The sequence below is a fragment of the Serinus canaria genome, chromosome 25 (genome assembly GCF_022539315.1).
Source record: "Serinus canaria isolate serCan28SL12 chromosome 25, serCan2020, whole genome shotgun sequence".
Lineage (NCBI taxonomy): Eukaryota > Metazoa > Chordata > Aves > Passeriformes > Fringillidae > Serinus > Serinus canaria.
Window position 1 is genome coordinate 11,122,253 of NC_066338.1, and position 20,352 is coordinate 11,142,604.

The window sequence follows — 20,352 nt, forward strand, 5'->3', positions numbered from 1 at the left end:
GAGGCGGGACCTGCGGGGACGGAACCATCGCAGGGCCGGAGGGAAGGGGTGTCGGTGCAGCTCCGCCTCCACGGCCGTGCCCGGCGGGCCGGGGCACATGCCTTCTTCGATGGGCGCGGGGAAGCTCCCCCACACCCCGGGGAGCCTCCTCGGGAACCCCCGCGGGACAGGCTCCACGGCCCAGGGACCCCTTCGCCCTCCACCCCAGCTGCCCCCAGCACTGCAGACAGACAGCTCCCAAACATCACTTTATTGAAGCTTTGGAGGCATCGCAACGGGAAGGGCCTCTGGAACCAGGGCCGAGCCGACAAAATGACGCCCAGGCAGCGTCGAGGGCCACGGAGTGAAGCCCCCGAGAAATACGGAGAAGAAGGAGGAGAAAGGTGTTTTCTCAGCCCGGAAGGACTGGAAGCTTCAGCAGACCAGGGGCCACTCACTTTTCTGGCTTCTTCGGCAATGGCCGTCGGAAGAGCAGGATGTGGGGCTCTGCGGGGCAAAAGAGGGGGTCAGGCCGGGCCGCCTGGGCACCACCCGCTCCCCTGCGGGGCTCACCTGGCTCGTGGATCATGTAGTGGACCCAGCCCTGGCTCTGCTGCACGCCCAGGTTCCGCCACTCCGACTCCGACAGCAGGTGGGTCTTGGGCACCAGCTTGGCGATGTCCTTGGGCAGCATCACGTGCCTGCAGCCCCGCACCTCTCAGTCAACACCGGGGAACCCCCGACAACCCCTCATTCCCTACCGGAGAGCTGTTAACGGCACCAGCGCCGTGACCCGATACAGAACGCTCACGGGGACGCCCCAAATTACCAGGAAAATTCCCCTCTTGCCTCAACAAGGAGCCACGGCTCGCCCACCGCTCCCCTCCCACTCGCGAGCCGTTCATAGCCTCTCCACCGCACCGTTCTACGCTATCGAGGCATTTCCCTCCCTCAGCCCAGCAAGCCTTAACTGACACCCCTTATCGAGCAGGTGTTACCGGGACCCCTTCCCGCTCCGTACCGGTACTCAAACTCCTCATCGTCGTACTTGTCCGAGTAGTAGATCTGTTTGTGCGCCATGACGGGACAGGCCCGCCGTGCCCTCCCTCGGCGGCCGTTGGCGCCCCCGCCCCGCCCCCCCGCGGCGCTTTCAAACACCGCCGCCTCGCGCGCCCATTGGCCGGCGCCGCGCCAGGGGTGGGGCGGAGCGGTTGCCCATTGGCCGGCGCGCGCGCGAGGCGGTGGGGCCGGGGCGCCGCTTCCCGCGGGCCGGGCGCCAGCTCGCGATTGACTCGCTTGTGTCACGTGGCATGGGCGCGGCGGGGCCACGCCGGAGGGGCGCGGGCCGGAAGTGAGTGGCGGTGAGGGCGGCGGGAGGGAGGGGGGGGGGGGGGGTGAGGGGGCGCGCGGGAGCGGCGGAGAGCGGCGCGAGGCCCGCGCGTGACCGATGGTGCCCGGTGAGCGAGTGCCGGCCGGGGCGGTGAGGGAGCGCGCGGATGGTGGGGGGGGGAACCCGCGCAGGGCCCGGGACCCAGGGCCAGGCCCCGCCGTGCCCCCGCGGCTGCTGTGTCGCCGGACTGAGGCCACATCGTTCGCCGCTTCGCCACCGCCTTCCGCGGAACGAGTTCTGGGGGTTCTGCCGCCGCCGCTCCCCCTGCTATGAGGGCCGAGCCGCCCTTCCCAGCTGCCTCGTTCTCCCGGCGTGAGGGAGCCTGGCCGTGGGGCAGGCCCAGACCCTCCTGTGCCGCCCGACGGGGGTTGGAGGAGCCGGTGCCGGGCTGTGCTGAGATCGGGGGTGACCCACCCGGCGAGGCGGCCTGTGCCTGGGGTCCGGCTTGCGTTGCCCCACCCCATGCCGGTGCGGTACACGGGAAGGACACCGGCTGTAGAGGCGGTGCAGCGTCTGGGGACAAGCCCGAGCCCCAAAGCTGGCATGACCTCCAGCTGGGACGGGGCAGCGGCTGGGTTTGGAGGTTTCCTCGGCCTCTGCGGTGCTGGGCTCTGCCCTCCCACCTTCTGTGCTTCAGAGTAAGGCAGCAGTGAGGACCTGGAACCCACCCGGCTGTTGTGGACAAGGGTAGCTGCTCCCCCTTGGAGATCTATGTCTGCTCTCCAGCAGCGTGTTGCGTCCATTTGTTCTTGCTTCTCCCCTTGAATCTCTTGGGGTCACCCACACAGATTGTAGACCATGTACACGGCTTCCAAGGAGATGTGACCTGGGCCCTGCTTGCCAGGTTGGCGCTGCAGAAGTCTGTGGGCAAAGGGCACATCTTTTCCGCGCTTGCCAGGGCTGCCCTAGTGTCAGCCTGTACCAGGGGGGCTGAAGATGCCATCTCCTCTCAGCCAAGTAGGGCTTGAGGATCCACCTGCTGCCCTTTGAAGGGAATGCCTTGGCTGGGCCCCCTCTGGAGCTGTGCATAGCAGTGTTCTATCCTCGGGAGGGACACAAACGGGCTTTGGTAAGGCTGAGCACCCTGGCTCTGGGTCCACATGCTCCTTCCCTGCCACCAGCCTCAGTGCCCTGGTTGCCACCTCTCCTTGGCAGTGGCATGGTGCTGCAGGGGTCAATCTCCACTGCCATGGCCAAGCACAGCCCTCCTTATCTCTCTGCCTTCCAAGCTGGTGGTGACAGCTGGCACAGGCAGATAAAGGTACAACTGCTGCCAAGCAGTAAATCATGTCTGCTGCCCTGCACTGCTCCACCAGCCTGGCCCTGCACTGCTCCACCAGCCTGCCCTTGGCTGGGCAGAGGCACTGGCAGTGAGAGGAGTGAGAAGAGTGCTTTGTTTGCCTTGTATTCTCCTCACAGAGCTTCCTGCCTTTGCTAGCTCATGCCTTGTAGACTCTTTCCACAACTCCTGTCTTTGCCAGTCCCCTGGGAGTAAGAAACACAGCCCTGGTGGCTCTGTGTATAATTTTGCATAAGGATGCCAGCTGGAGGGGTGCAGGAGGTTGCCTTTGCTCTCCGTCCTTGTGTGTGGCTTTCCAGTACTGGTTTTTGGACCAGTCGGGGATCGGCTCCAGCTCTTTCCTTGGGTCACAGAGTGACTCTAGGCCCCCAATACCGTTTGCCAGTGTGGGCAGGGCCCAGGCAGTCCCCGGCTCAGCCTGGTGTTCCTGTCCCAGCACATCCCATCTCCATCTTCTTTCAGATGGGAAGAAGGTGGCTTCCAGGTTTTCCCTGCTCTTTGTGCCAGCAGCATGACACGGCAGCCGCAGCCCCATCCGCCTGTGGACAGCATGGAGGAGCAGGGTCTGGCTCTTGGCACCATGGCCCCAAGCCACCTCAGCAGGCTGGCACAGGGCTGGCTAACTCCCTGTTTGTCCCCGAACCGCAGGTTGGAGTGCCAGACGAAAGGGGCTCTGTGTCTGCTCCCTGCCCGGGGCCTGCCCTGCCCTCCGCCGGCGATGGAGTATGTGGTAAGGACTTCGGTGGAGGGCTAAGTGGCTTTGGTGGTGGATCCTGCCTGCCTCCTCTGCCTTCTGGGAGGTCTCCAGCCTCTTCCCCATGCCTCCACTGGTATCTCCTAACCCACCCTTCAGAATAAGGAGAGGTTGCGTGCAGGAATGTGTAAATGTTTTTCGATGCTGCTGTGATGTGTGGGGGAAAATCAGCTATTGGCTGGACTTGAGTGTTCTCCTTTGCTTCCCCCCTGCCTCAGAGGTTCAGCATTGGCTGCAGTTGGACAGAGGGGGTCTCCTGCCCAGGGCAAGGTTTGTATGTTTGTCTGGCTACTTGCACCTTGCTGCAATTTCTTGCCAAACCGCTGGTATGTTCCAGGCCTCTGACTCAGCTCCCAGTTTTTTTCCAGGGAGGATGTTGGTAGCAGAGCCATGAGCATCCCCACTCAAGGAAGCTTCTCTTCCTTGCCCCAACTGGTGTGTGAATTCCCAGTCTCAAGTGCCTGAAAGTAGTCCACATCCCTCTGTTTCTCATGATCCATGTCTGTCTTTGGTGGCAGGGCACATGGAGCAGCTGGGCCAGCACATGTCCCCAGAGCTCCTTGGGGGCAGTTGTTCCAGCTGCTCTGCTCATCCTCTGCTGCGGGGGCAGGAGTTCCTTGCATCTGCCTGGCAAGGGGAAGGGCTTCAGCCTGGGGATGGGGCTTGGGGCTGCCTGTTCAGGCAGGGCTGGTGTTCTGCGCCTTTGCACGTCTCCAGGTTTGCCTTCTGCACTCAGAGCCCACTGGGGGGGAGCTCTGCTGCCCTGGGGTGGACTCTGGGGCTGGGGGGTCTGTGATGGTAGCACCTCTGGTCTCCAAGGGCTGGGAGCTGCAATGCTTCTTGTAACAGACTGGCCTCAAAGGTTCTGAGAAAATCAGGAATTACTCTAGTTTATAAAAGCAGAAATGTGTCTGAGCAGGATCTTCGGCTGGGAGGTTCATCAGCCCTTTGCTGCCTGAAGGTGATGGCTGCTCCAAGCCCTGGGGGGGGGGGGGGGGGGGGGCAGAAAGGGGCTAAGGAGACACTCCTGCCCCCTTGCAATTCCCTCCTGCTCTCATCCTGGGGAAGCATCACAGCTCACAGAGCTGCCATGCCAGGGAAGCCCAGACCCACATCAACCACTGGCCAGTCCATCATGGGCAAACTCCACTGCTCTGTGGCCACTTGATGCTGCCCAGCCAGGCTCCCCTGGCAACAGGGCTGCACTGGCCCCTCACCGGGCCAGCAACTTCCTGGCTCCGGGCTTCCTGCTTTTCTTTAGAGGAGTGGTGCTGCAGCCACAGGAAGGTCACAGCACTGAACAGCCGGGGGCCCCTGGAGGGGACAGTCTCTGTGTGGAACAGCCAGCACAGTCTCTCTGTGCCTGTGGAACCACCATGGCTGAGCTCGGGGGGGCTGGCCTTCACAGAGCTAGTGTGTATGGCCAAAGAGATGCTTCAGTGACGGGCCCCCACGTGCCACAGCCCCTCGCATCACAGAGGTGGCAATTTCGAGCCCTGTTGTGGCTTTCCTTTCCCTGCCCCCATGGCAGTGTGCCAGGCTTTGTGAAGTGGGGCAGGCAGCTGCCGGTGCCAAGCAGTGCTGGGCAAAGGCTCCAAGCAAGGAGAACCTTTTCCTTGGCCTGGATTTACCCAGTATTGGTTTGGTGGACAGAGCACCTGGTGGTTCGTAAAGATCTGGCTTGTGATGTGTCAGGGGTTGGGTTCTGACTGAACTCCTTGCCTCATCCTAGAGGGGATGGGGGGAGCTCTTGTCCCTCAGTGGGGCCAGGGCTGTGGAGGGCAGCTCAGTCGGGCTGGCCCAAGTTCCTGCTGCATGCAAGTCGAGGACAGGGCAACAGGGGAGACCTGCCCCTGAGCCCCCTGATCCACAGGTGGGAGTTTCACCCAGCCCCCCGAGGCTGAAGGGACCAACTTTGCCCCCGGCACGTTCTTGCCGCCCGCTCCCGCTGCTAGCTCCGCCTGTGACCTTGATTTTTCTGCTCCAGATAAGCGCTGCGTCCCCACCCCTTGCCGGGAGCCCCTCCTGCGCTGCGCCCCAGCCCCAGCGCAGCCCGCGCCGCGGGCAGAGCCTGCCCCGCCGCCTGTGAGTCAGCACAGCTCTTCCGATCAGCTGCAGCCCCTTCATCTCTTCTCCCGGGAGGAGCAGCTGGGATGCGGGAAGCAGCAGCGATTAGCTGCAGCCTCTCCCACAGGCTCCCCACCACGGCTGGGGGTTTGTGCTGAGCCCTACCTTGCCCAGCGCACTGCCTACCTGTATCCTGCTCCTGGCCGTCCTCTCTCCCAGCAGCCCTCCAGGCAAGATCTGTGCTCTCAAAGGACTGCATGTCCACGTATTCCAGGAAGGTGCGAGCACCGGTGTCATCTCAGCATCGCTGCTCCCCACAGCAGAGCCCAGCAAGCCAACAGCAGCTGCTCGCCGCTGGCACGTGGGTTGCGTGGTGCTGGCTGCCACAGAAGGACCTTGTTCCCTCCTGGACAGTACTTGGAGCAGGGCTGGGATGGGCTTGGATGTGCTCTGTGTCTGCCTCATCTCCGGGCTTTAAATATTCATGGTTTTGATTTTCTCTTAGCGGGCAGCGGCACAGGAGCTGAAGTGAGCTGTGGGGAGGAGGGTGGCTGTGCTGAGCCCAGCAGCAGGGCAGAGGGAGCTGGAGCTGGTCCTGGATGAAGACAATGGCTTTTGTTGCTGGCCGGTGTTGAAGTGGCAAGGGGCTTGAGGACCTTCAGGCTGGGCCCAGAGCATTCTGAGCTCCCCTCCCTGTGCTAGCAGCTTGCCAGGGTGTCATCGCAGCCCCATTTCCTCCCTGCTGTAGCGCGTTGCTCTCAGTCTGAAGGGATCTGCACATCCTTGCTGCCGCCGATCACGATTGACCAGCTGTGCCTGCACAGTGCCAGGCAGCCCCTGGACCTGCTGCCAGCCATGTCGGGCTGGCGTGGACCTAGCGCAGAATTCGGCCGAGGCTTCTGCTTGGGGGCAGCTTCCTGGTGGCTGCAGGCACTTGGACTCTCTGCGGGGCCTCTGTGAGGCCCAGCTGGCTGCATCCGCCCTACTGCCACTCAGGACAGGGTGGCTGTGGCCCTTCTCACCTGTCTCCAGCATGGATCTCCTGCAAAAGAGCAAATACAGCCACCTGCGGAATGAGTCTGTCTCCTCTCCGGAGGAGGCCGTGGCGGGCCTGGGAGTCCTGCCCTCCCCAGTGGAGTCCCTTGCAAGCATGCAGTCTCTGCCTGGTTCCCTGTCCTCCTCCCTCAGCCACACTGCACCTCTCGGAGAGCTCTCACCTGAGTTGGAGGAGAGCCCTACCACCCTCTGCTCGTTCTTCCCCAAAATGGCCAACCTGAAGCTCTCCAATCCCGCCAACTTGATCAGCTTGCGGGGCTCTGCATCCAGCAGCAGCCCAGGGGAGCCTGGTCCCCCTGGGGTGCCAGCACTAGTGCCAGGGGGTGGTGCGAGCCCCGGCTCAGGGAGACCTGTTGCTGTCTGTTCCCAGGATATGAACAAGCTGAGCTGTGGGAAGAAGACACGGGTGGAAGGTGGCCAGCTGGGGGGTGATGAGTGGACCCGCCATGGCAGCTTTGTCAATAAGCCCACCCGTGGCTGGCTGCATCCAGATGACAAGGTCATGGGCTCTGGGGTCTCCTACCATGTCCGGGTGAGTGCTGGGGACACTGGGAAGGGTCACTGTGGGGATTTGGGGACCTCCTGGTGGGAGGACGCACCATGCTCTTTGGGAGGGTTAGAGGGCAGGGCAGGGCAATGGGCAGTGGGATGCCTGGGGAAGTTACTGCTGCAGAGCTGGGGTGCTTGAGGCCCAGCCCCCTCGCTGGCTGTATGGGGGACAAACTTCATGGCTGGCCAAGCTCACTTTGCTCTCTTGCACAGTACATGGGCTGTGTGGAAGTGCTCCAGTCCATGAGGGCTCTGGATTTCAACACCAGGACACAGGTGACCAGGTGAGCTCTGCCTCTCCCCAGGGGCTGCTCCTTTTGGGAAGGGGTGAGGAGGTTGTCTCAGCCCTAGACAAGCCCCTGGTATCATGTGGGGCTTTCAGTGGGGTCCAGGGACTGCTGCAGAACATCAAATACTAATTGCAGTGCACTTCGCCCACCCAAAGAGGCCCAGCTGGCACTGCCTGAGAGTTCCACTTTGTCACCCTGTCTCTCATGTGCTGATCCCTGTGTCCTCACTGTCCTGACTGTTGTGTTTGGGGGGGTTTTGGGGCAAGGCAGGCACTGTGGGGGCTGACATTTCACTGTACTCCCTGCAGGGAGGCCATTGGGCTGGTATGTGAGGCTGTGCCTGGTGCCAAGGGAGCTGTGAGGAGGAGGAAGGTGAGGCCTGGCTGGGAAGCTGCTGAGGGAGTGTTTGTGGCTGATTTGGGCACAGGGCCAAGGACCAGATGCCAGCCCAGCTGGCAGTGCTGTGCTGGTCAGCCCAGGGCTTTGATATCCCAGCTTAGGCTTGGGCCAGGGCCACTGGTGAGGACAAGGTGCCCATCTCTGCTGTGGAAGCAGTGGGATGTGCCCTGTCCCCCTGCTGCTGGGCTGTCTGGTCTGGGGAGCCCCTTCTCTACACCGCCATTTGCCCCTAGCCCTGCAGCCGCTCCCTGAACTCCATCCTGGGCAAGAGCAACCTGAAGTTTGCAGGCATGCCCATCACCCTGACCATCTCCACCAGCAGCCTCAACCTCATGGCCTCAGACTGCAAGCAGGTGAGAATGGGGAGGGGTTGGGTTGGCTTTGGACAAGCAGAAATCCTCATGTAGCTCAGATCTTGCTGGGGCAGGAGATGCCCCCAGCCTCCCCAGGGCATGTCTGGATGGGCTGTGAGATGAGTGCTCACCTCCCCACAGTCCCTGGGGCTGAAGAGGTGGGAAGAATATCCCATGTGCTCTGTGGGATCTCTCCTGGAGACAGTGAGACCCAAGTCCCCTTGCCTGGGGCCAGATCTCCTGGTTTTGACCCCACTCCTTGGGATGTCCCATTTCTTTTCCTGGTGGTCTGTGGCTCATAACCAGGCTCTGGACGATTTTGAGCCCCCATGGCAGGTCAGCCCTGGGAGGAGTGGGATGTGCCACCCCTTGGTGGGTGACAAGGAATTCCTGGCTGTGTCCAACAAGCTCTCCACTTTGCAGATCATCGCCAACCACCACATGCAGTCTATTTCCTTTGCATCAGGGGGAGACCCGGTGAGTACCTGGCAGGGTTCCCATCTGTACCCTGTGTGGGGGCCTCTCCTGCCCTCTGCCCAGTGCTCCCCAGCAACCCTGTCTCACTGCTGCTCTCTCACCCACAGGACACAGCTGAATATGTTGCCTATGTTGCCAAAGACCCCGTCAATCAGAGAGGTGAGGGTGCTGCAAGGGTCCTTGATGCCAAAGCCCTACTTTGGAGGTCTTCAGGACCAGCTCAGCGTTGTGGGGGGATGATTGGATAACCCCTAAAATGCTCTGGGGTGTACAGGGCAGGCTCAGGGGTGGAGAACCTTGGTGCTGGAGTTCCACAATCCCACCCCTCCATTTTCTACCCAGCCTGCCATATCCTGGAGTGTCCTGAAGGCTTGGCACAGGATGTGATCAGCACCATCGGGCAGGCCTTTGAGCTGCGCTTCAAGCAGTACCTGAAGAACCCTCCAAAGCTGGTGACCCCCCACGACAGGTCAGAGCAGGGTGGTGTGGCAAGGAGGAAGGTGGCTTTGGAGAGGGGATGCAGTTGTGGCTGCTGTCACGGGCTTATCTATGCTGTGCTCTCCCAGGATGGCAGGGTTTGATGGCTCTGCCTGGGATGAAGAAGAGGAGGAACCAGCCCCAGATCACCAGTACTACAACGACTTCCCTGGCAAGGAACCTCCCATTGGGGGGGTCGTGGACATGCGGCTGCAGGATGGGGCTGCTCAGACCCCAAATCACTTGGGTGCCACACTGGTGAGGCTCTGGGCACATCCTCTGGGGGAGGCACCATCTTATAAGGGAGACGTAGGGACCCTGAGTGGGTCACGGGTTCTGCTGAAGGTTATTTGTGTCTCCCCGGTGTCTCTAGGGTATGGGGAGCAGGAAGGGGGATGAGCAGGAAAAGGGGATGGGGGCTCATCACTGCCTCTCCCTGCAGCCTGTTGGCCAATCCAGTGGGGAGTATGACCCCCAGAAGCAGCATGCTCCTGCCCAAGGTAATGTAATGGGTGTCTCTATCCTCTCCCATTGCCTCCCAGTGCTCTGATGGTGAGCACTGGTGGGGGGCCAAGGTGGGCTGAAGCCCTGCTGACCACAGTGCTCCTGGTAGCAGGGAGAGAGAAGTACCCAGCGTCAGCAGGCACGTCTGGGCGCACCGACCTCTTTGATGACCCGTCCTATGTCAACGTGCAGAACATAGACAAGACACGCCAAGCTCCAGCTGCCAGCACCCCTGCCACAGCCAATGGCAGCACACAGAGAGACCTCTTTGACATGAGTGAGTGAACAGTGCCTGCGGCCAGAGCTGTGCGTAGGTGTCTGTGGGCTTGGTCATGGTCCCCCTGTGCTGAATTAGGAGTTTCTTTGAGCCAGGTCTTGTAAGCTCTTAGAGATCTATTTCACACCCAAGATAGCTCAGCTACCTTAGAAGGCATAAAATCAGCAGGATGGCTTCTGTGGCAGTGTTGGAAACAGAAAAGTTTTAATAAAAGGCAAAATAACAAACTCTTTACAGAGAAAAACTGATCCAAGTACAAGAAGCCCTCCTGCCCCTAGTAAAACATCTCACAAAAGCAATTAATTTCTTTGCTCTCTTCTTTTTCTAGTAAATTGGCCAAACAAGACTTTTTAGCTTCTGTCCAATTAGCTATCCTTAAGTTTGAAGTCCTCCAAGTCCTATAAGATGCCTTTTCACTTAATCCAAAATAGAAACTTCTAAGCTTATTTCCTTTTTAAAGGGACAAAGGATCGTTTTGTCACTCCATCAACAAGAGGCACATTCCTATACTGCTCCTCTGTCCTTGCAGAGCCCTTTGAAGATGCCCTGCGTGTGCCCCCATCTGTGCCTGTGGGGCTGCCCCCTGCCCAGGTGGTGGCCTCCATGGAGGAGCAGCTGAGACGGGAGCCCTGGTACCATGGCAAAATGAGCCGCAAGGAGGCTGAGAAGCTGCTGAAGGTGAACGGGGACTTCCTGGTGAGGGAGAGCACCACCACCCCGGGCCAGTATGTGCTGACTGGCTTGCAGGGTGGGCAGCCCAAGCATCTGCTGCTCGTCGATCCCGAGGGAGTGGTGAGTCCTCATAGGGGATGGAGCTTGGGACAGCAGGAGGGGTCCTAGGGGGTTACAAGAGCCACCAGAGCATTGGGGTTCTGGTCTGCTGCTCAGGGGACAACTCTGGGCTGGCTTAGGGAATGGACAAGGCCTGGCAGAGCATGGGTTTGAGACTGCAGCCCCAGGTCTGTGCCCAGCCCGTGCCATGGAGGGTGGTAGCTCGGGCCTCACGTGGGCACTGACAGCGTCCTGAGTGCTCCTGTTCTGGCTCCCCAGGTGCGGACAAAAGACCATCGCTTTGAGAGCGTCAGCCACCTCATCAGCTACCACATGGACAATCACCTGCCCATTATCTCGGCCGGCAGTGAGATGTGCCTGCAGCAACCCGTGGAGAGGAGACTGTGAGCGCCCGGGGACCCCAGTGCACGGCACCCCCCAGTACGCAGCCCTCCGGCTGTGTTCATGCCCCAGGGAGCCCTCAGACTCTTCATGTGTTCCACCCGGGACTGAGCATGGACTTGCCTGAGGACAGGGCCTCTCTCCTTTCACCACGTGGAGCTGGTGGCCATGGGGGGCTCAGGCTGTGAGTGCCTGCAGGGCAGGGAACTGTTCTTGTAAAGCCCATGCCCCTCCAGCTCCAGCCTTTGCAGAGCAGCTCAGCTCCTACCAAAACCCAGCCCTGCTGCTGTGCCACAGCCATTCTTGTGCTCACCAGCACGGGCTCATGACTGGCAGGACTGAGCCCCGCTGAGCCAGAGGCAGCCTGTCCTTATCTCTGGCCCCTGGGCCAAGGAGGGGGCCCACGGGGGGCTCCGCTCCCCCCAAACACGAGGCCCTCAACTGTACCGGATCACTTTACGTGTTAACTCTGTGCCTTGACCCCGCAGGTCCCACACTCTTATGCAAGGGCAGGGGCTGGTTACAGAGCCTCCCCCGTGTTCCCAGCACCCTGTACACCCTCCGTGACATGCTTGTGCTCCAGGACACGTGCCACAACGTCCCCTTCCTCCCTGCCCGTCCCGGCTGGGCAAGGGCAGCTCTGGCAACCCCGGGAGGTTGGTGGGAGGACCCTCCTGCATGCACAGTGTAACTCCCCCGAGCCAAAGCGCAGACCCGCCCCTCGCAGCCCCAGGCCCCTGCCCCGCTATACCAAAGGAACTGGCGGTTGTATTAAAGTTGGTATTTCTCTAGGCCCTGGCTGGTGTGAGCTGGGAGGAGTCGCTGTGGGCGGGTGGTTCCCCCCCGTGCTCCCTTCTCTTCTCCCCTGGACATCGTACGTGGTTTGTCCCGTCTGGTCCCCCCTCCCAATCGCGCTGCATTTGGTTTGGCCCGACTGGCGGGTGGGGCGGGAGCCGGCGGTGATTGACACGTCTCGCGCGCTTCGGCCCGCCCCTCCGCGCGCTGTGATTGGCCCCGCGCGGGTTCCGTTTCCGGTCGGGCCATGGCGGCGACGCGCGCGCTGTGAGGGCTATGGCGGCCCCGCACGCAGAGAAGCTGGAGGGAGCGGTCCCGGCCCCGCCGGGGCCCCCGCACCCCGCGGGCAGTGCTGCTGCCGGCGGGCCCGGCCGGAAGCAGGGCAAGGCAGGTGAGCGCGGGGGGCCGGGACCGGGGTGGGTGGGGGTCGCCCCGGCTCCGCTGACGCGGCCTCGCTTGTCCCCGCAGGGCTGCAGATGAAGAGCCCCGAGAAAAAGCGGCGCAAGTCCAACACGCAGGTAGGGCCGGGCTCGGGGCGGCGCGGGGGCCGGGGACGCGCCGCAGCAATCCTGACCGCCACCTTCTCCCCGCAGGGCCCTGCCTACTCGCACCTCTCGGAGTTCGCCCCGCCGCCCACTCCCATGGTGGACCACCTGGTGGCTTCCAACCCCTTTGAGGATGATTTCGGGGCCCCCAAGGTGGGCGCGGCGCCCGCCCCCTTCCTGGGCAGCCCCGTCCCCTTCGGCGGTTTCCGCATGCAGGGGGGGATGTCGCCGCAGGTGCCCCCTGGTTACGGCGGGGGTCCCCAGCCCCTGCGGAGGCAGCCGCCCCCGTTCGCCCCCGGGCAGATTGGCCCGGCTTTTAGCATGCCCCCCCAGAATCCAAACTACGTGCAGCCGGGGGGCTTGACCTTCGCCGGGCAGCCCTTCAGCCAGCCCCTCGGACAGAACTTCAGCCCCCCTATGGGGCAGCTCATGCAGGGGCCTGTTGCGGGCTTCGGGCCCATGATGTCCCCCACTATGGGGCAGCCCCCGCGAGGGGACATGGGACCTGGGCCAGCCCTCAACCCCCCCGGGGGCCCAGCAGTGGCTCAGCGCTTCAGCCAGCCCAGCAACCTCTTTGGACAGTCGCCCATGCAGCGCCCCGGGCAGAACATGCCCCCGCTGCCCCCCACGGCCAGTCCCTTCCCTGGGGCGGATCCCGGCTTCCCCGCTAGCAGCGAGGAGGGGGGCAAGAACCCTCCCCCCAGCACCTTCGCCCAGGAGCAGCACTCGGGCTCCCCCGCCACCGTCAACGGGGCACAGCCCGGCTTCGCCCCCAACAGCGCCGGCCGCAGCGCCAGCACCCCCGAGAGCAACAGCCTCCCCCTGCCGCCCCCCGGCAAGGCCGGCAGTGCCTCGGGCCACCAGCCGCCCCCGGGGCTCGTCTACCCCTGCGGGGCCTGTCGCAATGAGGTGAACGATGACCAGGACGCCATCCTGTGCGAGGCCTCCTGCCAGAAGTGGTTCCACCGGGAGTGCACGGGCATGACCGAGAATGCCTACGGGCTGCTCACCACTGAGGCCTCCGCCGTCTGGGCCTGCGACTTCTGCCTCAAGACGAAGGAGATCCAGTCGGTCTACATCCGGGAGGGCATGGGACAGCTGGTGACCGCCAATGATGGCTGAGCCACCCTTCAGCCGCCATGGACAGCTTTCCCCACTGATTTAGGACCAAACACCCTTTTTTTGTAGCTGTCGCCCCCCGGCCCGCCCCCCCCCCCCCCCCCCGCCCCGAGCCAGCCAGAGAGGCGCTGCCATGCGCTGGCTGTGGCTCCTCACCGGACACTGCCTGGCACCGGGACCTTCCAGGGGACCGGGGACAGTTCTGGCCGTGCCACTGTCAGCTCTTTGCTGTGGGCAAGGCTCTGGCCATGGTGCACCGGCTTGTTGAGAGCTGGGGCTTCCTGATGCTCCACAGTACTGCCTCCAGTTAGGTCATTACCCTTGCGGAGGGCACCTCCTGGCCTGTGCAGCGCTCCCGGTGCCCCCTGCTCCGGTGCTCGGGATGGTCCCGGTACCCGCTCCTCACCCCAGGTCCGTCCGTTTTAGCCAATCGTTAATGGAAATTTTTGTACCGTCGTTATAAAACTCTTAAACGCGCGTGTCGGTGTCTCTCCGGGGGTCTCGGTGTCTGTCCGGTACAGGGTTGGGGCGGGGGGCAGTGTTCGCTACTGTCAGGGCCTCGCCCGCTGTCCCCACCCCCCTTCTCGTGACGCTGCGCCGCGGGCTGTGATTGGCTGCTCGCGTCACGTGCGCGCCCCGGCTCGGGGGCGGCGGCGGCCCCGGGGAAAGTTCCCGGCAGGACACGGCGGGCGCAGGTACCGGGAGCGGCGGGAGCGCTGCCCCTGCCGGGCCCAGCCAGCGCCGGGACGGGGCTGAGGGCGCGGGCGCAGGTCGGAGAGGCCGTGAGAAGCGGAGAGGAGGGGGTTGTCAGCGGCGGGGCCGTCTCCCCCCGGCCGGTTCTGGGTCCCGGACGGGGAAGGGGGGAAAAGAGGGGCGGGGGCTGCTCGAGACCCCCGTCCGGTGCTGCCGCTCTGCTGTGGGGCGGTGGGATCCCGACCGGGCCCCTGGTTCTCTCACGCCAGGCCCTGCGTCTCCCGTCCACCTGCTGGGTCGCATCACCGGCTAAAAATACCCCGCGGCGTCAGCTGGTGTCAGGGGGGTGCTGCCCAGAGCCGGTGCACCGGGATGGCTCCCTGAAAGCCTCCCAGCTACAGGCTGGAGGGACGGGCTGGCACCGGCACCGTGGCTCTCCCGGTAACATCCAGCCGGTCCTGGGAGTTGGGTCGTGTCCCTCTGTCCGTGTGTCCGCCCATCTGTCCCTTTGCAGGTAGCGCTGGACTGTCCCTATGGCGGAGAAATTGGATCCCCGAGATTCAGAGAGCAGCTGGGTGCTGTCGGGCAGTGAGGTGAGGGCTCACAACCCCCAGAGCAGACCCTCACTCCTTGAGACCTCCAGGGCAGCATCCCAGAACTGGGACCCCATGCCTTGGGGCCCTTAGGGCAGCCCCTCAGAGCTGGAGACCCCCGGGCACACCCCACAGTGCCCACTTGGGGCTGCAGGCACATGGAGGTCAGGGCTAAAAGTGTCTCCCTATGTACCCCCTTGCCCTAGGGTCTGCCCATCGACACGGTGGGTCCAGAGCAGGATTCAGCCTCCCACGGGTCTGACGATGAGGAACCGGAGGAGGAGGATGAAGGCACCCAGGACACAGTCACAGGCAGGCAACCACCAGGGGTCAAGGCTATTGGGCAAGCCTGATGTCACCTTCCTGTGCCACTGTCTCATCCCCATGCTCTGCCTCTCCCCAGCTGTGACCGCCAATGATGCCACTACCTTCCCCAGCCAGACCTTGTGCCCTGAGGGCAGCAGGCAGGGGGTGAGTCAGACCAAGGGGCTGGGGGTGAGCTGGAACTGGTGGGCTGCTCCCAACACAGGGATACCCCTTGTGCCAATACTTGTGTCTGCAGGACCCAGAGCAATGTGAGGACTCCAAGGCACAGGCAGGGCCTGCCCTGGATGGCTCTGCAGAGCCCAGTGTGTTGGAGGGCGATGAGCAGGAGGAGCTGAATGCTGAGGCTGAGCCACAACCCTGCCCTGACACCCCCCAAGAAGGTCAGACCTCACAGGGGACTGGCCTGGGGGAATCTGTGCTGGCAGTGTTTAGGTGTAGACCCTCCCTGGAGGTCCCCCCCGTCTCCCCCTAGGGCCAGCAACGGAGGACGTGTCCTGCACCAGCAGTGATGATAACATGGAGGGGCTGCGGTGGCGGCCAGGCCACAAGCCCCGTCCTGAGCCCCCCACTGTCACACCTGCCCCACAGCGGGGGTCACCAGATGCTGGTGATGATGGGCTCAGTATGAGCACGTACCTGCTGGGGGCCTTGGCCTTGGTTGCTCTGGGGCTGCTGATCATCACTGGTAAGTGGGGTCCCAGTGGCCAAGGCCCCAGGGACAGCATGGGGTCCAGACATCCCCCTCATTGTCCCCTCCTCTCCCCAGGTGGTATCTACGATGTGGCAGATGGTGAGTAGAAGCGACTAGCCCATCTGGGCAGGGGGACATCTCACAGCAGCCTGAACATTCAAACCCATGTCCTTCTCTGCAGGCCCTGTGGAGAGTGTTGGGAGCTGGGACTTGGCTGCTGGGGAGCAGGAGTCACTGCTGTCCATAGACAGCAATGTAAGAAGGGGTCTCAAGCAGGGCTGAGTGAGGGTAGAGGGTGCCCTCAACGCTCCCAGGGCTCCCAACCTTCCTGTCCTCCAGGACTCACAGCTGAAGCCTCCTCTGCCAGATGATGGGGGCCCGCAGAGCATGCAGTCCATGAGCCAGCTCCTGGACAAGCTGGCCAAAGAGAACCAGGAGATCCGGCTCATGCAGGCAGAGCTACAGGTTGGTGCCCAGTACCACATCTCTGTGCTGTGTCCCAGTGCTGCTGTCCTGCTGCCACCTCTTTCACACCTTCCCACCCCTGCCCCAGGCCCACAAGGAAGATCTGCAGGCACTGCTGCACAAGAGCGAGGGCGAGGTGGCGGCGGCCGGGGCGCAGCAGCAGAGCCTGGCCACAGAGAACGCACGGCTGCGTGCGGCGCTGGAGCGGGAGGTGACCACGCTGCGGGAGGCCCAGGCTGAGCTGCGACGCCTGCGCCACCCTGGCAGCCCCAGGGAGCCAAGGGCAGAGCAGGCACGTGCCACGGAGCAGCCATGTGCCACAGGCATGCCAGGGCACGGCAAGGCTGCAGCACGGCGGCACGGCAGCCTGGATTCACTGTGGCAGGAACTGGCAGACACCCTGGACCGTGTGCGGGGCTCTGGGGATGTCAAGGGGCTCATGGAGGAACTGAGCGCCCTGGAGCAGCACCTGGCCCAGGTGCTGGAGGCAGACATGTCAGGGTCCTTCTCCACACCCTGGAAGAAGCCATCCAAGGTGGAGAAGGAGAGCAAGTGGCACAAACAGCGTGGCGCCAGGGGGTCCCCCCGTGAGCAGGAGAGGAGAGAGCAGGGCAAACCCCACAAGAAGGAGCCCCGAGCCCCCCATGAGCACAAGCCAGGCAAAGCCTGGGGGAAGCCGTCTCACAGCCATCCCCGGCATGATTCCCATGAGCTGCCCTGGCTCAAGCGGTACCGGGCACCACAGGGCTGTTCTGGGGTGACTGACTGTGCCCACAAGGAGGGCCAGGAAGTGCTTGGGGTTGCCCTGGAACCGGTGCAGAAGGCGCAGTTCCTGCAACTGCTGGAGAGCTTCATGGGGCAGCTGGGCTTGGGGAGACAATTTGGAAGGCTGGCACTGCAGCTCGATGGGGCCTTCAGGGCTGACGGTGTCTTTGCCCATGACCGCCTGCGGTTTGTGGATTTTGTGGATGATGTGGAGGATATGCTTGAGGATGTGGCATGGCAGGAGCAGGGCGACAAGGAGGCGGCCGATGGCTTCGAGGAGTACATGCTGCGGCACTACAGCGGGTGAGCTGGGGTGGGCGATGCCAGGGGTCCCCAGGGATTCCCCCCCAGTGAATCTGCTGCCCATCACATTTTCCCTTCTCTTGCAGCATCTCCGGGAACGTGTGGAGCCAGAGAACCCCAAGGCAGCATGGCACGCGTGCGTAGAGCCAGGGGAGCGGTAGTGTGCCTGCACCCCCATGCAAGGGCTCCCCACATGCTGTTTATGGGGGGCTAGGGGTGACCCACACCCTGTAGAGCCAAGTAGGGCCACATCCACAACCAAATGCACTGTGTGACGCTGCACTGCCACCATGAATAAAGTCACTGCTGGGCAGAGCTGTGTAGATGTGGGGGAAGGGGAGGTGCTGAAGGAAGAGGGCTGGAGAAATGGGGGTTCAGAGGAGGAATAGGGCGTGTATGGGGAGAGCAGATGGGACTAAAGTGCTGTGGGCAAAGAAGGTACTGTGAGACAGAAGGAAGGACTGCTGGGAGGAGGAAGGGCTGCTGGGGGAGAGAGGCTGCCGATGAAAAGGCGGGGCAGAGAGAAATATGGTGTGTTGGAGGGGAAGGGGGTTGCTGGGGGAGAAGTGTATTGGGGGCGCTGGGGGAAAATGGGGATTTAGAGGAGGAACAGTGAAGAGGAAAGGGGAGTGCTGAAGGAAGTGAGGAGCAGTTGAAAAGGTGGCGTACAGACGGGGCATAGGGATGTTGAGGAGGAAGGGTGCTTGGAGAGAAAAGAGGGTACTGGGGGAAATGGGTGCTGGGAGAAAGCGGGGTGCAGAAGAGGAATAAGGATTGTGGGGGGAAGAGTGTTGGGGAAATGCAGATGCTGGGAGGAGCAGGGTGCTGGGGAAAGGGAGCGTCAGAGGAGAATGGAGGGTGTGAGGAGCAAGTGGGGGCGCTGGGGGCAGGGGATGGCAGAGGAGCAGAGGGGTGCCGGGGTGCGAGATACCGGGGGCCGGAACCGCCGTGTCCCCGGGGCCGCCTCGCTGCGGGGCGGGCTCTGCCCGGCAGGGGGCGCCGTGAGACGGGCGGGCTGTCGGGGGCGGGGCCAGCAGGGGCGTGGTCAGGGGCGGGGCGGAGGCGCCGATGGAGGCGCCGATGGCGGCCCCGCGCGCCGTGCTGCTGCTGAGCGGGAAGAGGAAATCGGGGAAGGATTTCGTGGCCGAGGAGCTGCGGAGCCGGTACCGGGCCGGGCGGGACTGGGGCCGGGCGTGTGGGCGGGGAGGGCACGGCGGGCGGTGGTGGTACCGGAGCACAGGGAGGCGGGGACTTGGCCGAGTAGAGCCGGTGTCAGTGCCCGTCTCGCTCACCCCTCTCCCGCAGGTTGGGCCCTGATGTCTGCACCATTCTGCGCCTCTCCGGGCCCCTCAAGGAGCAGTACGCCAAGGTACCGAGCCGTGTCACACCCGCCGGGCTGTGCCAGGACACTGTTCTGCTGTGCCGTGCTGTGCCATCCCACGCTCCTACCGTGCCACACAGTGCCACCCCGTGCCACACCATCCCGAGCTGTACCGGACAGTGCCGTGCTGTGCCGGACACTGCCGCGCTGTTCTGTCCCATGCTCATATCGTGCCACAGAGTGCCACACCATCCCGAGCTGTGCCAGGACACTGCCGCGTTCTACCACGTGCTGTGCCGTCCCACGCTCACACGGTACCACACCGAGCTGTGCCGTGCCACACTGAGTTGTGCCAGGGCATGTGCTTTGCTGTTCTCTGCCTTGCCATGCACAGTGCTGAGCTGTGCCTGCCCTGCTGCACCGTGCTGTGCCATCTGATGCTTTGCCATGCTGTGCCATGCTGCACCCAACCAAGCCATGTCAGGACATGCTGTGCCAAGTTGTATCATCCCACGGTCGTGCAGTACCACACCATGCCGAGCTGTTGCGTGCTGTGCTGTGCTGAGCCATCCCGTCCCGCCGTGCTGCGGCATGTCACGGCAGCCGTGGCCGTACCACGCCGTGCTCGTGTGCCCAGGCCATGCCCACCGATCCCCCTTCCCCACAGGAGCACGGGCTCGACTTTGAGCGCCTCCTAGATGCCAGCGCCTACAAGGAGAAGTTCCGCCAGGACATGATCCGCTGGGGCGAGGAGAAGCGCCGTGCCGACCCCGGCTTCTTCTGTCGGGCCGCGGTGAAGGGGGCGCTGCAGCCGGTGTGGGTGAGCTCTGGGGGGGCACAGGGGCACTGCAGCCGGTGTGGGTGTGCTCTGGGGGGGGGCACAGGGGCGCTGCAGCCGGTGTGGGTGTGCTCTGGGGGGGCACAGGGGCACCGCAGCCGGTGTGGGTGAGCTCTGGAAGGGCACAGGGCACTGCAGCCGGTGTGGGCGAGCTCTGGGCAGTACCCAGGGGCCCTGGGGGCACAGGCCAGGTGCTGATGGAGCCCTGTGCAGGTGGTGAGTGACACTCGGCGCCTCTCAGATGTGGAGTGGTTCCGGGCCACCTACGGGGATGTGGTGCAGACCGTGAGGGTGGTGGCTACTGAGGAGACAAGGAAGAGGAGGAACTGGGTCTTTGTCACTGGTGAGCGAGTGAGCGGCAGCTTCACCGAGTGTGACACCAAACCTGGGGCTGCCCAGTGGGCACAGGTCTACTGCCTCCACTACCCTTCCTTGGCAGTGGGAGCGAGAGGCCCCCACCTCTGGCGGTGAGGCCATGGTGGGGGTGCAGACACACACATCCTGACCATCTCTGGGGCCTCCGTGGGCTCTGTGCTACCAGGGGTGGACGACGCTGAATCTGAGTGCGGCCTGGACCAGGGAGTGGCCTTTGACTGGGTGATCACCAATGAAGGGGATGAGGTGGCCCTGGGTGAGCAACTGGAGTTGCTGGTGCAGTCTCTCCACAGGAGCCTATAGCTCCATGTATCTCCACTGGTGCTTGAGGACTGTATCATCCCCCCCAGCCCCTCAGCATCTCCCTCTCCACCTCCTGCTGATGCTTCCTGTTCTGGAATAAAGCTCTGACACTGAGAACCACTGCCACGCTGGGCCTGTGTCTCATTTCTGGGGAAGGGATACACAGGTGATCCT

General features: G+C 63.2%; 4 protein-coding genes across 24 annotated transcripts; 3 read left to right on the forward strand and 1 right to left on the reverse strand.

Annotated features, from left to right (window-relative positions):
* Positions 1-235: 235 nt before the first annotated feature.
* CKS1B (CDC28 protein kinase regulatory subunit 1B) lies at positions 236-1,165 on the reverse strand. The gene is made up of 3 exons (XM_050984774.1): positions 1,001-1,165; positions 553-680; positions 236-486 (listed from the first exon to the last, which is right to left on the reverse strand). The coding sequence occupies exons 1-3, from the start codon at positions 1,057-1,059 to the stop codon at positions 434-436; spliced, it is 240 nt and encodes a 79-aa protein (XP_050840731.1). The 5' UTR covers positions 1,060-1,165; the 3' UTR covers positions 236-433.
* Positions 1,166-1,234: 69 nt separating this feature from the next.
* Positions 1,235-11,836, forward strand: SHC1 (SHC adaptor protein 1). Of its 14 annotated transcripts, none has more exons than XM_050984689.1 (14): positions 1,235-1,330; positions 3,318-3,399; positions 6,917-7,078; positions 7,309-7,379; positions 7,694-7,757; positions 8,018-8,137; positions 8,561-8,614; positions 8,722-8,773; positions 8,957-9,083; positions 9,181-9,349; positions 9,465-9,591; positions 9,705-9,872; positions 10,333-10,664; positions 10,923-11,836. In XM_050984689.1, the coding sequence occupies exons 1-14, from the start codon at positions 1,290-1,292 to the stop codon at positions 11,049-11,051; spliced, it is 1,698 nt and encodes a 565-aa protein (XP_050840646.1). In that variant the 5' UTR covers positions 1,235-1,289; the 3' UTR covers positions 11,052-11,836. The 14 variants fall into 14 exon arrangements, with proteins under 14 accessions (XP_050840646.1, XP_050840650.1, XP_030086866.2 ...); XM_030231006.2 differs by having other exon boundaries at positions 1,256-1,330; positions 9,534-9,591; positions 9,708-9,872; positions 10,402-10,664; XM_050984694.1 differs by having other exon boundaries at positions 1,257-1,330; positions 9,534-9,591; positions 10,402-10,664.
* Positions 11,837-11,965: 129 nt separating this feature from the next.
* Positions 11,966-13,603, forward strand: PYGO2 (pygopus family PHD finger 2). Of its 2 annotated transcripts, XM_050984737.1 has the most exons (3): positions 11,966-12,231; positions 12,309-12,358; positions 12,434-13,603. In XM_050984737.1, exons 1-3 carry the CDS (start codon positions 12,117-12,119, stop codon positions 13,505-13,507), a joined length of 1,239 nt encoding a protein of 412 aa, XP_050840694.1. In that variant the 5' UTR covers positions 11,966-12,116; the 3' UTR covers positions 13,508-13,603. The 2 variants fall into 2 exon arrangements, with proteins under 2 accessions (XP_050840694.1, XP_030086883.2); XM_030231023.2 differs by having other exon boundaries at positions 12,309-13,603.
* On the forward strand, positions 13,603-20,299 carry LOC103823960 (phosphomevalonate kinase). 7 transcript variants are annotated; one of them, XM_050984697.1, is made up of 14 exons: positions 13,603-14,199; positions 14,712-14,790; positions 14,997-15,102; positions 15,194-15,261; positions 15,353-15,497; positions 15,569-15,802; positions 15,884-15,907; positions 15,990-16,063; positions 16,148-16,273; positions 16,362-17,341; positions 17,428-17,477; positions 18,647-18,710; positions 19,330-19,482; positions 20,042-20,176. In XM_050984697.1, the coding sequence occupies exons 2-13, from the start codon at positions 14,731-14,733 to the stop codon at positions 19,358-19,360; spliced, it is 1,962 nt and encodes a 653-aa protein (XP_050840654.1). In that variant the 5' UTR covers positions 13,603-14,199; positions 14,712-14,730; the 3' UTR covers positions 19,361-19,482; positions 20,042-20,176. The 7 variants fall into 7 exon arrangements, with proteins under 7 accessions (XP_050840654.1, XP_050840656.1, XP_050840655.1 ...); XM_050984699.1 differs by lacking the exon at positions 20,042-20,176 and adding an exon at positions 19,714-19,843 and having other exon boundaries at positions 13,603-14,274; XM_050984698.1 differs by lacking the exon at positions 20,042-20,176 and adding an exon at positions 19,714-19,843 and having other exon boundaries at positions 14,467-14,790.
* The last annotated feature ends 53 nt before the right edge of the window (positions 20,300-20,352 follow it).

Coding starts and splice junctions, on each gene's coding strand:
- CKS1B (XM_050984774.1), bottom strand. CDS start 1,059: ATGGCGCACAAACAGATCTACTACTCGGACAAGTACGACGATGAGGAG. Junction 681..1,000: donor GATGAGGAGTTTGAGTACCG/GTACGGAGCGGG, acceptor GCGGGGCTGCAG/GCACGTGATGCTGCCCAAGG. Junction 487..552: donor CTACATGATCCACGAGCCAG/GTGAGCCCCGCA, acceptor TTTGCCCCGCAG/AGCCCCACATCCTGCTCTTC.
- SHC1 (XM_050984684.1), top strand. CDS start 6,524: ATGGATCTCCTGCAAAAGAGCAAATACAGCCACCTGCGGAATGAGTCT. Junction 8,615..8,721: donor TTGCATCAGGGGGAGACCCG/GTGAGTACCTGG, acceptor TCTCACCCACAG/GACACAGCTGAATATGTTGC. Junction 10,665..10,922: donor TCGTCGATCCCGAGGGAGTG/GTGAGTCCTCAT, acceptor CTGGCTCCCCAG/GTGCGGACAAAAGACCATCG.
- LOC103823960 (XM_050984697.1), top strand. CDS start 14,731: ATGGCGGAGAAATTGGATCCCCGAGATTCAGAGAGCAGCTGGGTGCTG. Junction 15,103..15,193: donor CACCCAGGACACAGTCACAG/GCAGGCAACCAC, acceptor GCCTCTCCCCAG/CTGTGACCGCCAATGATGCC. Junction 15,498..15,568: donor CCCTGACACCCCCCAAGAAG/GTCAGACCTCAC, acceptor CCCTCCCTGGAG/GTCCCCCCCGTCTCCCCCTA.
- PYGO2 (XM_030231023.2), top strand. CDS start 12,117: ATGGCGGCCCCGCACGCAGAGAAGCTGGAGGGAGCGGTCCCGGCCCCG. Junction 12,232..12,308: donor CCGGAAGCAGGGCAAGGCAG/GTGAGCGCGGGG, acceptor TTGTCCCCGCAG/GGCTGCAGATGAAGAGCCCC.